Source organism: Dromiciops gliroides, chromosome 4 (assembly GCF_019393635.1).
Source record: "Dromiciops gliroides isolate mDroGli1 chromosome 4, mDroGli1.pri, whole genome shotgun sequence".
NCBI lineage: Eukaryota > Metazoa > Chordata > Mammalia > Microbiotheria > Microbiotheriidae > Dromiciops > Dromiciops gliroides.
Window position 1 is genome coordinate 125860138 of NC_057864.1, and position 12680 is coordinate 125872817.

At 40.5% G+C, this 12680-nt stretch overlaps 1 protein-coding gene across 7 annotated transcripts in view; it reads right to left on the minus strand.

Moving 5' to 3' along the window:
• Window positions 1–12680, minus strand: part of SUSD4 (sushi domain containing 4) — a 234283-nt gene that overhangs the window by 55797 nt on the left and 165806 nt on the right. For all 7 annotated transcript variants that reach the window (XM_044004309.1, XM_044004311.1, XM_044004310.1 and 4 more), the window contains one exon: window positions 9583–9771. In XM_044004309.1, the coding sequence (XP_043860244.1) occupies window positions 9583–9771 (189 nt within the window). The remainder of the gene's footprint in view (window positions 1–9582; window positions 9772–12680) is intronic.

The window sequence follows — 12680 nt, forward strand, 5'->3', positions numbered from 1 at the left end:
TATTTTTTATTCAAAATAAGCCCTGCAATCCCTATGAAATGCTAGTAAGGCTTGCGGGCTATGATTTTCTTGTAATGTCGGAACAGAAGAGGAAATGTTATTAGAATAATTTACTGTTGCTTGAGAATGATAAATTAACAGGCTCGCTCGCTATTTTGCATTTCTCTCTAATGAAAAACCCTGCCAGGGTCATGGACAAGGTGGCTGTGATACAAATTGTGTCAGATAGAGGGATTCTGGTTGCCAGGGAGAAAATATGGAAGTGGAAGCTGTGGAGCAATAGTGTATATGCCAATATCCTAGAATACATTTTCTGTTTACAAATCAGCCTCCATATTGTTTCAGACAGGGCTTACATGCATCATGAGAGAAAAGGGGGAAATGGAAGCTTGGTATTGCCAATGTTTTCTTCAGTTCTAGAAAGGACAGATTTCACTCTAAGAGAATTAATCCCACCAATCCCCCCTCAAAAAGAAGCAAGATATATAAGATCCAGTGAGATTTCCACTAATACAAGCTATGTAATTAGTGGCTTATCTAAGGATGGAGACTGGGGGTGAGGTGGGGTGGGGTGGGAGGGAGGTGTATCAGTGTGAACTTGGACAAGACACCTCACTCTTTAGACCTTGGCTTCTGAGCTACCCACATTGTAACACAAATATTCTATGATTCTAAGACCAGGGATATTGCCTGGGATGATCAAAAGTAGTTCTTGCCACCTTCCCATGATAAAAGAACTTAGAGCCACTCTGGATAGGGAGAGTACTGAAAAGTACTGAACAGTACTTTTCACATAACCCTACTTCACCCCAACTCCTCAAGTTGGCTGTCAGAACTGTTACAATAACAATGGATAATAAGGACAATACATTTTGACCCCTGAGACATGCTAAATCCATTACCTGTAATCGATGCTGTCATATTTTTGCATGGAATTGGAATGTGGGAAGGGAGGTGGCCAGGTAATAATAAATGTTTTGATATAATCCTTAATTCTCTGTGTTTGGGTTGAGGGGGGTGGAGTGGGGGAGGGTGGATCAAAATGGCAAAATCACATCTCATTATTATCTGGGGTGTTAAGGGCCCTCTTGGTGGTGTGAAGCAGCCACAATTTCACCTGCCTTGGCCTGTCTTCTGTGTTTCTCCGATTCCTTTTTGGTAAGTGGGACTAATGACAATACTTGCAGAAGATCTGTAATTATCATCGTAGAGAACTGATAGCTGAAGAATGGCAAATGAGGCATAATGAGGAGTAGGTAAAAATATGTAAATTGTCCATATGGGTTCCTCTGCTCTTCACAGGCTTAACACAAGACTCTCCCTTGTTCCCTTCTACTCCCCTAGTACAGGTGCTCTGGACCTAGGGAGATGTAGGTTAGAGAGGGAAGAACAGGATGGAGGGAGGAGTTGGTTTTAAATTTATAGGCTTAACTTCTTAAAGGACCTATTGATAGTAAATGTTTTGTAGTCTAGTAATAATCATCCCTGGAATGCCTTGGAAAGGATTGAGCTTAGATTGCTGGAGCCTAGGCTAGAAACAATAAATCACTGATCTTTTTAAGATCAGGTTAAAGGCCAGATTTCTCTGTTGTTCAAATCCTGCCCCTTACTCAGAATTCCCTTTGAAGTCTGGAGGAGTTCTTTGAGTTAAGGGGGAATTCCAGGTAGGAGAAATTGTGACAGGCCTTTTTTTATCTAGGTGTGTTTTTACTGATGAAAAAAAGTCCAGTGAAAAATCTAGGACAAGAGCTTAGAACCTACAAAAACTACATGGGCCTTGAGTTTTGAACCCAAATGGGAACCTTTCAAGTTATTTTACATTTGGCCAAACAGGTTTTTCAGTTTCTTATTTTTTTTTCCTCTTATAAAAAGGCATAGAGTTAAAAGGCTCTCCGGACACTATAAGGCTCTTATGAAATAACACCGCTGTATTCCATGTAATTGAATCAGAAGCTGTCTGATTAAACTTTTCTCTCATTCCATGGGAGCTTTGAAGTGAACAGGGGAAGGAAAAAAAACCACTTGGGACATTCTGCCCTCTGTATTTGGTGAGATATAAAAACAACAAAAAAAGTTTGAGATGTTCAGTTCCTAATGAGGTCAGGTCCCCTTGTTCCTGGGAGAAATGCCAGAAACATAGGCAGAAAAAGCCTGTTGAAAACGTCAACATTGGAGAAGCTATTGCCCAAGTCATTATAAATGAAACCTTTTAGAAGTTGCAGTCCCAGGAGTCATTTATTCCCCTATTAGAGAAGAAACAAACAAACAAGCTGACCAATCCCCTCCCTCCCTCCCTAGCCCTTTGTGACCTCATTTAAAGCTTTCCTGGAATCTATCCCTCCTTCTCAATGGTAACCTCATGTTAGATTTAGGAAGTAGCATACACAAAATAAGGAAAAGACTTTATCATCCTAACCCACCTTAACTTCTTCAATGCCACAGACATCTCACTGCGAAGGCTTTGAAATATTCTCAAAGATTAACGTGTCCATTCTAACTATTCTATTTAATTCTAGGGAATAAGGGATACATAGGGTGATCCTGCTGAGGGTAAAGGGATTTCAACTGCATTGGATGAGACACGCCAATTATAACAGTGTCTTAAACAAAGTGTGACGTTTTAAAAGTTGGAGAGACATCATTTCTAGGTAATTTAATCATGTTATTAACAATGCCAGCATGTTTACTAATAAATGGCCATCTCTCTCTTAGACCAAAGACAATCATGGCAGCAGGCCCATGGCTGATATGCCCTTTGGAAGAGGAGTGATTGGTTAACAATTAGGATGAATATTACAATAAGGGGCCAGAGCTATTCAAATGAACTTTGATTACCTCATTTACTTCTAGTTACCCCACCTCCTCTCCAGTCTTGGGAAATCTATTCAAAGAATTTATCCCCACCCAAACCTGAGTAGAGCACAATGGCTTTCCCATCTGAGGAAGGGCATCAGTAATGCCCTTCAAGAGACTGAACTTTTGAAACCAGAACTTTAGAAAAAAGGGAAAACTCTGGATTACTACAAATCATTAGGTATTAATAATCATTCCTCTCAAAAGTGTTGCATATTTCTGTGTCTGAAGCTTCTTACTCTTTGCTTCTAATAATGAGACTGGCTAATATTTTCTAGCATCAATTTCATGTTCCCTCCTAGAGATCCACTGGAATAAAGACTTCTGGTAGTAGGAAAACCTAATGTCTTCATTTGGCAACTAGGTTAAGAACACCCTGGGGCAACTAGTGGTGCCATAGTGGATAGAGTGCTGGTTCTGGAGTGAGGAAGACTCATCTTCCTGAGTTCAAATCCACCCTCAGACACTTACTAGCTATGTGACCCTGGGCTAGTCACTTAACCCTATTTGATTCAGTTTCCTCATCTATAAAAGGAGCTGGAGAAGGAAATGGCAAACCACTCCAGTTTCTCTGCCCAGAAAACCCCACATGGGGTCAAGAAGAATCGGACAAGACTGAACAAAAACAACACCTTAGGAAAGCTCCGTGACATAGAACTATAATCATGTTATAAGTGGTGGAACAGAGAGCCTCCAAACTCTTGATCTCTTTCTGTTTCATCCTTCCCTTCTATCTATGATTCCCCAGGTTCTAACATCTTATATTCACCCTTTCTTTTGAAGAGAGGTTGGATTTAACTTTAAATCTCATTCTGGGCTTGTACTTGTATACCTGAGCTGCTTCTAGCTCTTTGGGAGTTAGAATGCTAGCTGAAAGCCCCCAACATTCCATGCCTTTTGAATGACTCTCCACCAGAGGAAAGGTAGCCCCTCTCTTCTGTAGTCACATTGTTAGTGAGCACAGCACCAGACTAAATGGAACTGGGTGCTTAATGGATTCTAAGTGTGTTTTTATTACCTCTTCTCCCAAGACCGCCTCTGCATGCATCCCTCTTGACATTTCCTCAGAAACAGTTTACTGCATTGTGGTTTCATTTATTTATTTTTACAACCCTCAATATTTCTTCTATTTTCCCACCCTTCAGACTATTAACACGAGTCTCTGCTGCCTCGGTACCTCACACAAAGTAGCTTCAACCTTCACAAATAAGCTTCTCAGAACAGATAGTCCTTTCTAAGGGAGAGGCCTACAATGTACACACAGTAGGAATAATAAAGGCTGAGCCACCCACCCAGGTTAGTCAAATGGGGAGACTAGTTATAACTTTAGGTTAAAACATGTGTTTAGATTGACATTCAGTGGGGAAAATGGGAAAGGGAGGAAGCATGGAAAAGGACTCAGACCAGAGTCTGAGGACCTGAATTTATCTCCCACCTCCAACACCATGTGTATGACTCTGGGCCTCATTATCCTTTATCTGTGAAACTAAGGGGTTGAATTAGATGGCCCCGGGGTCCCTTCCAGCTCTAAGACTCTGATCCAAGAAAGGAATAAATCCTTAGTTATAATTTTTTTTCCTAAGGCTGTAACATTTTAAAGTGAGTAGCATTTATTGACTACCTGCTTAGCACATAGTCGACACGACTCAGTGATAGACAAAATGTTGTTAAAATTGTCTTCCTCTTCCTACTTAGGTCCATCTATGTAGACAAATCTATACAGATGTTCCCAATGATCAGTTTTCTTTAGTTTCTTTTGTTTTATTTCATAGACTATAAATTCGAATCAGGGATGATGAGTTTAATTCTCTTTGAAGTTCCATGGGAGCTTATATTCTACTAAGCATCGGCAGATCAGTCAGTAAATAAACATTTATTAAGTACCTACTATGTGCCAAGCACTGGGCTAAGAAGGTAGTCAAGAAATGCTGCTGACCCTTTCTAAATTAAATTCTCACAAATGGGAAATGGGGAAAGTGGGAAAATTGAAAATATTCCTCTACAAACTTTTAGTCATTCCAAATATGCCTTGGCCTTGGGTATGAAGATGAATGTGAAAGAGATGAACAGATCCTTCCAGGTTCCCAATGTTTTTTTTTTTTTTAATATTGTGATTTTGTTGTTGCTATTTAAAATTTTGCAATTTTAGGCTTGTTTTATCACAAACAGTGCTAACTAGAAATGGAGGAGATGACTGAGGTGCTCTGCAGGACATTTGTGACAGTAGCAGTTTAACTTTATATGGTGATTTTACCCGTATACAAAATATTTTTCATGTAACATTCGGGTAACAAAGCTTCACACACCATTTTTTTTTGTTCAGTCACTTTAGTCATGTCCAACTCTTTGTAATCCCATTTGGGGATTTCTTGGCAGACATACTAGAGCGGTTTGCTATTTCCTTCTCTAGCTCATTTTATAGATGAGGAAACTGAGGCAAACAAGGTAAAGTGACTTGCCTCGGGTTACACAGCTAGTAAGTGTCTGAGGCCAGATTTGAACTTGGGAAGATGTCTTCTTGACTCCTGGCCCAGCACTCTATCCACTATACCACTTAGGTATCCATCTTGCCCATTGTGAGGAAATGAGGGGGGCAGCTAGGTGGCACAGTGGATAGAGCACTGACCCTGGAGTCAGGAGGACCTGAGTTCAAATCCAGCCTCAAACACTTAATACTTATTAGCTGTGTGACCCTGGGCAAGTCACTTAACCCCCATTGCCTCACAAAAAAAAAAAAAGGAAATGATGGAAGGTCTCCTCTCAATAAGAATATGGGAGTCACCATTCAAATTACACTCCTCCAGACCTGTTTTAGGACAAAGGTCTCAGATCCCTCCCTCCCCCTCTGGCAAACAAAATCACATGGTTCTAGGTGCTCCAGCTAGTCTCAATTAGGTTCAACTGATCTCAATTAGATCATTAAGGTTGGGAATACTGCATTCTGATTAGCTAGTCTTTACAGGAAGATTGTAACCTTTGAGTAATCAATTAGTGATGAAAAAGGGGAGGGTCCATCCACGCCAGGGACTAGGGGATAAAACAGGACCTGGGAACCTCCATTCTGGGCACGCACCAGCTGCACATTGGGTTACCCATTCTCGCGAGAATGACAATAAATGAGCCTTTGACACATCAACACCCCTGAGTTCCAGAAAATTATTGTAGCAGTCATTTTTCCTCACATCCATATTATATCACAAATCTCCCATAGAGAGCTACCTGGGATGCTGGATAACACCTGTGACACCCACTATGAGTCTTTCTCTTGCCCTTGTAGTCATTTTCTGTGACCTGCCCTGCAGAAGTCCATCACTCCTGACCCCCATAGATTTGGCTTGAGTTCCTTGTTAAGCAGATTGTGAGCACAAGAGAATCAGAGCCTGGGAATTGTTTCTGATAAAGAGTTGACTATATCTGACTGCTTCATGGTCCCTAAAGTCACTTCATTGGCCTAGCTGTTTTTCATATTTAAATGTTTCCCTTGGTTTCTGTTACTTTCGATGGTTGATCGCTATCCCTTTTAATGAACACTCTTTCTTCTTTAGCTCCAGAGATACCACATTTTTTTGGTTTTCTTACCTTTCCAACCAAATCTCTTGTGTCCTTTGGTGGTCCCAGAAGGAGCCAGCCCCTCCTGCCTAACCCATTGTCACTTTAAACTCATCATGTCCAACTGAGCTTGAAATGGGCCCTACACATATCTCATTTGATCTTCACAACAAACTTATGAGGTAGTAAAATCCCCATTTTGTATATAAGTAAACTGAGACTTAGGGAGGGTCAGTGACCAGATATTATGTCACCCTTCTTGTCAAAAATCTTCAATGGCTCCCTATTATCTCTTCAGATTTTTTTGCCTGACATTTTAGGTCCTCCATAATTTGAATTCTTGTTCTATTTTATATTGATTAAACATCTTCAGGAAATGGTAACAATGTCTTTATCCTTTCTACCTCTTGTTTCCTATTCTCCCCTCCTTTCTACTCCCCTTCTCATCCTCTCTCTTCTTTCCTTTTCCTCCCCTCACCTCTTTCTTTGCTGTTAACAGCATTGAGACATGTTGAGTTGGAGATGCTATAACCACATGTGGTGTCTCCTTATTTTTAACTTTCCCTTTATTTAATAGTGATTTTGAACTTTGCTTTAAAGAGTTGATGATCTAACTACACACGGGCTGATTTAAAAATGAATGTCACATCAGTAATGAGTTATTTCCCTTCTGTTAAGATGTAGTAAACTTCCTTTCTCTCTGTGCTCTGTTATGTGCTGGGCATATTCAGTGACTTCTGACTTTCTTCTTAAAGAAAGCATCAGGGATACATAGGCATGACGCTTGATGGAGAGACAAACGCAAGTCCTGCAGGAGTTCAGAAAAATCAACTCTACAAATGTATTTCTGGACAACAGTTCATGTAAAAAAAAAAAACTCATGGGGCAGCTAGGTGGTGCAGTGGATAAAGCACTGGCCCTGGATTCAGGAGGACCTGAGTTCAAATTCAGCCTCAGACACTTGACACTTACTAGCTGTGTGACCCTGGGCAAGTCACTTAACCCCAATTGCCCAGCAAAAAAACAAAAACAAAAACAAAAAAACCCAAACAACAAAAAACAAACCCTCACAATGTGAATCAGTAATGTGAAGGCAGTCACAAAAGCCAATGCAAATTTGGGCTCCTTTACCACCGGAAAGACCATCTAGAATGATGGCGGTATCCATCCTGCTGTCTTCTCTCCTACTCAGACTTCAGATAGAGCATTTCCTTTCGGGTTGGGCACTTCTTTAGGAAGGACACTGACATCCTCCTTGAGTATGTGCAAAGGAAGCTAACCCAAATAGTGAGGGGACTTGAAAATAGTTGAAGTAGCCTGTGAATTTTTAACCAGGACAAAACTGTTTTAATTCTAGTATTTGAGAGGGTACCATGTGGAGGAGAGATTAGCTTGATCCACCATCTGCTTTCTCCACTCCTACTCAGGGGCTGCTGAACAAAGCTAAGGAAGTCTCATAATTGTGCCAAAAGGATACACCAGGAAGTTTGGTGATCAAACTTCAGCTGGGGATGGCAGCTAGGTGGCACAGTGGATAAAGCACCAGCCCTGGATTCAGAAGTACCTGAGTTCAAATCTGGCCTCAGAAGACACTTGAGACTTACTTACTAGCTGCGTGACCCTTGGCAAGTCACTTAACCCCCATTGCCCCACAAAAACCAAAACCAAAAAACTTCAGTTGGACCTTCACTACATAAAGGCAGCTGGGTGGTGCAGTGGACAGTGTTGGACTTGTAGTCAGGAAGATCCATGTTTTAATCTTACACCTTAGACACTATCTGTGAGACTGTAGACAATTTAATTAGCTCTCCAAGCCTCAATTTCCTCATATGTAAAAGGGAGATAATAACAGAACCTATCAATCTCACAGGGTTGTTGTGCTGATCAGATAATGTGTAATGTATATAAAATGCTTTGAAAACCTGAAAAAGCCATATAAATGTTAGCAATTTTGTGATTTGATTTCTCCCTACCTGATTCCCCATCTCACTCCCCATAGGAGCTATTCCAGACCTTCTCTTCCTTTCCCTTCCACAAAGACTGGAGGTGTTTAAGAAGAGGCCAGATGGCCCTTTATTGGGGATATTGTAGAAGTCATTCCTATCTGGATAGAGATGGGAATAGATGACCTCTGAGGTCCGTCCCAACTCTGTGAGTCTGCGATTTTGTTGACTTACTGATGTGTCACCATTCTCTTATTTTCTTTTGAGTTTGGCATTCTAAATTAGATTGTAAATTCTGCAGTTAAGCTCCTTGAAGGAAGGGACCATATCTTCTAGCTATCTCCTTCCCACCCATAGCACCTTGTTGTTTAATGAACACTGCTGTATTGTGACCTAGAGATGATAAGAACCAAGAGTACATTAGTTTCTCTCCTCTTTGTGTCATAGCATTTATAGCCAGAAAGATCTTTAGAGCTCATCCATTCCAATGCCCTTGTTTCACAGCTGATGTAGGAGTAAAAACCAATTGGATGGGGCTCTTTGTTTATGATATAGCCCCTGAAGAGCAATGAGAGAATGTGAATACACGTTCCCTATGCTAAGGAGAAGTTTTTATGAATTCCATCCCTTTGAACCCTCCCTTTTGTCCGACAGCTTTCATCCCTTCCCCTTCCTTGTCTTATGCTGTTGGTCAGTGGTCTCAAGTATTTACAGCCTTCTAAAGTAATTGCAGGTCCATTCGCAAGCACACATTCATGCATATATAACTAAAAGAAATAAAGGTCTTGCTTTCAGCCTGTCTCATTCTCACTTGCCTCAAAACATTTACAACCCAGCTATAAAGTACATGAAAATACAGTGGAAGCATCGACATAACAATAAAAAAAATGGGTGAGATATACGATGCTATAATACAATCTGTTTTCATTTGTTGTAGAAAAATTAATTTTATAAGACAATTCATTTAACATAGTGATATTTTTCAGTTTAGCCCTTTGATGTTTGAAACTTTTGCTTTCCTGTCCCCTCCCCGTAAGAAGGGGAAACAAATTTTATTTCCCCATCGACTATCAACATGATCTCATGAAAGATGTTGTAAATAACTCTATGGACCCAAGACTAGGGCAAGGCACAATATACTCTTGTGTCAAATGTATTACCAGCTTTTTTCTCACTCATCCAAATGTACATGGTTAATAGATCTCAATAAAACATAGACGATAATAAGATATGTTACCTTCTAAAGCAAGGCACCTGGGTGGACTATATGACCAGATAAGGTTATACAAGCACTCTAGATACTCTGACCCCTCCAGTTTGAATCCTGGGAAGCAGTGGTAAGCAATCACTGCTCCCACGGGGAAACTGGACTGGTACTCCGACATGTTGACGTAACCATTAGCAGAAGTCAGGGGTCTCAGGCAACCTGCAAATTAAAATGAAAAAAAATAAGAGTCTTTTTATCTTTGTACATCTCAGATGGAGTTCTAGGGTTTAGAAACTAGAAGATAAAACACCAGATATTACCACAACATTCTTACTTAGGGGAGAAGAGCAAGTAAACATAAACTTGGTCTCATTTTCCAGGTCTCTCGCCTCTTCTTCTTTTCTTTTTAATGAGAAAATTTGTCTTTGCCTTTTTGATGGTATCTAATTTCTAGAAAGTCAGATGGGTAAATAAGCCAAAGAAGCTAATTAGGGAATGATCCTATGACTCTGGGATTGTCTATTCCAATTCTGTAAGCCTGGAAGAGGGAGAGACAACCAAACTTTTGGTTTGTGTAACTGACAACAAAAGAAGAATGTCATCCTGAGTCAATTCAAGTATAGCTCTCTCATATTTCATTTAACAGATGAGTTCTTGAAAAGTGAATAGCAAACTGAATTATTGTAAATTGAATCATACATATATATATATAATAAAAATATATATTTGGCAGGGCAGTGAGGGTTAAGTGACTTGCCCAGGGTCACACAGCTAGCTAGTACATGTCAAGTGTCTGAGGCTGGATTTGAACTCAGGTCCTCTTGACTCCAGGGCCGGTGCTTTATCTACTGTGCCACCTAGCTGCTCCCTGAATCATATTTTCAATGATGCAGGATAGCCCAGGACAGCTAAGTATCTTTGCCAAGAAAACCCCAAATGTGGGTCACGTGACTAAAATAACTCAACAACAACAATAGCAACAGGATGCTTCATTTTCTAAAATGAATGCTGTAATGGATACTTCTGTAAAGCAGAGAATCTGTAATGTATCACTTTAGGAATGAGATTCAGATCTTTCACTGTTGCCCTCTGTAATAGCTCCCCCCAAGGCTATGCTTGCATGCCTGTAGGGGATCACACTAGATCTCAGGAAATTCTGATTTGTGTGGTCATTACTCTCTTATCCACAGCCATACTTTTGCTGGAGGGAAGAGCTTGCTGTTGGGATAGAACTCCTAAAGAGAAACAACTTCATATGAGATAAATGATATGCAATGAATCTACCTACAGTCAAGGTTGCTGCCAGTCACTGAGTGTGGTAGTCTAAAGGTCAGAGCAATGGGATTACGAATGCTTTGAGTGGAGATCAGAGAAATTGTTAAGAGAAATAGTAACGCTTGGGAGATGTGGCCCAGCTGCATTTTGGAGAGATTCTCTAGTCTAGACTATCAAAGATTTGTGATCTGTCCACTGAGACATGACCAGGGCACATTCTGCTTCAACCATCTGTGTGTTTCTTGTCTGACCACTGTGTATAGAAAATGGAGAACCATCTGTTTTGCACAGCCCCTCGCTCAGCATTAGATTTCAATAAACATTAACTAGTCCCCAAATAAAGTCCAATTGTGGCAAAAGGTCAGCTATGAAAATCATCCCTCAATATTTCATCTATGTGGCCCTGGAAATTTTGCCTCTGTGCAATTTAAAGCTAAGGGGTGTGTGTGTGTGTGTGTGTGTGTGTGTGTGTGTGTGTGTGTGTGTGTGTGTGTGTGTATTTAATTTAATTCAATTCAACAAGTATATATGACGCAAGATGCTTCAAGGTGCTAAGGGTACAAAGACAAAAATGAAACATTACCAGCCTTCAGGGAGACGCAACATGCATACGGATCTATTTTTAAGAAGCATTTATTAAATGCCTACTAGGTGTCAGTGCTGTGCTAAACACTTTACAAACATTACTTTATTTGATCCTCACAACAATCCTGTGAGGTAGTGCTGTTATGATCCCTGATTTAACAATGGGAGAATCATAAAACAGAGGTTAAGTGACTTGCCCAGGGTCATGTAGCTAGTGTCTGAGGCTGCATTTGAACTGAGTTCTTCTTGACCACAGGCCTAGAACTCTATCCTTTATGCTATATAGCTGATAAAGCACATAGAAAGTAATCTGGGGAACTAGAGAAGGCACTAGTCCCTGGAGGGATCAGGAAGGATGATTGAAATGCAATTCTGGATAAGGTAGGATAGGAATACTATGTATGCATGTATATATGTATGTATACATACATGTATGCGTGTACACACATAAATCTATAAATGTATACTTTATGTATCTATGTGTATGGGTATGTGTGTATGTATATAAACACACGTATGTATACATGCACATGTAACCCAATTGTTGTTAGAGAGGCCTGAGGGGGAAATGGTCCTTGTTCTATATGGTTCACTTTTGGTTTTTTTGTTTGTTTTGTTTTGTTTTTTTGGTGAGGCAATTGGGGTTAAGTGACTTGCCCAGGGTCACACAGCTAGTAAGTGTTAAGTGTCTGAGGCTGGATTTGAACTCAGGTCCTCCTGACTCCAGGGCCGGTGCTCTATCCACTGCGCCACCTAGCTGCCCCTCACTTTTGCTATTTGGGGGAATGTGTCTATGATGGGAAGGTATTAGCAAAGTCAGAACTATACAGTCATCTCATATATAGCTTGCTAAGGCCTCAGTTAGGAAAATTCCCAACATCTGACAGAGAATTCAACCTCTCACCTATTTAAATTCTGTGTATTTCCAGACAGCCTCTGTCATCCTGCAGTCCCCTTTGCCTGAAATGGAATAAAGATACAAACATGCCCACTCAGGGCACTCTCACTGGTTGTCCTCATGTCTGGAATCTCCCCCTCCTGATCTCTGGCTTCCTTCAAGTTCCAGCTAAAATCTCACCTTCTGCAGGAAGCCTTTCCCAATCCTTCTTATTTTTAGTGCTTTCTCTCTGTTGGTAATCTCCAGTTTCTCTTGAATTTAGCTTGTTAGATACTCACTTAACCTTGTTTGTCTCAGTTTCCTTATCTGTAAAATGAGCTGGAGAAGAAAATGGCAAACCACTCTAAGAAAACTCCAAATGGGGTCATGA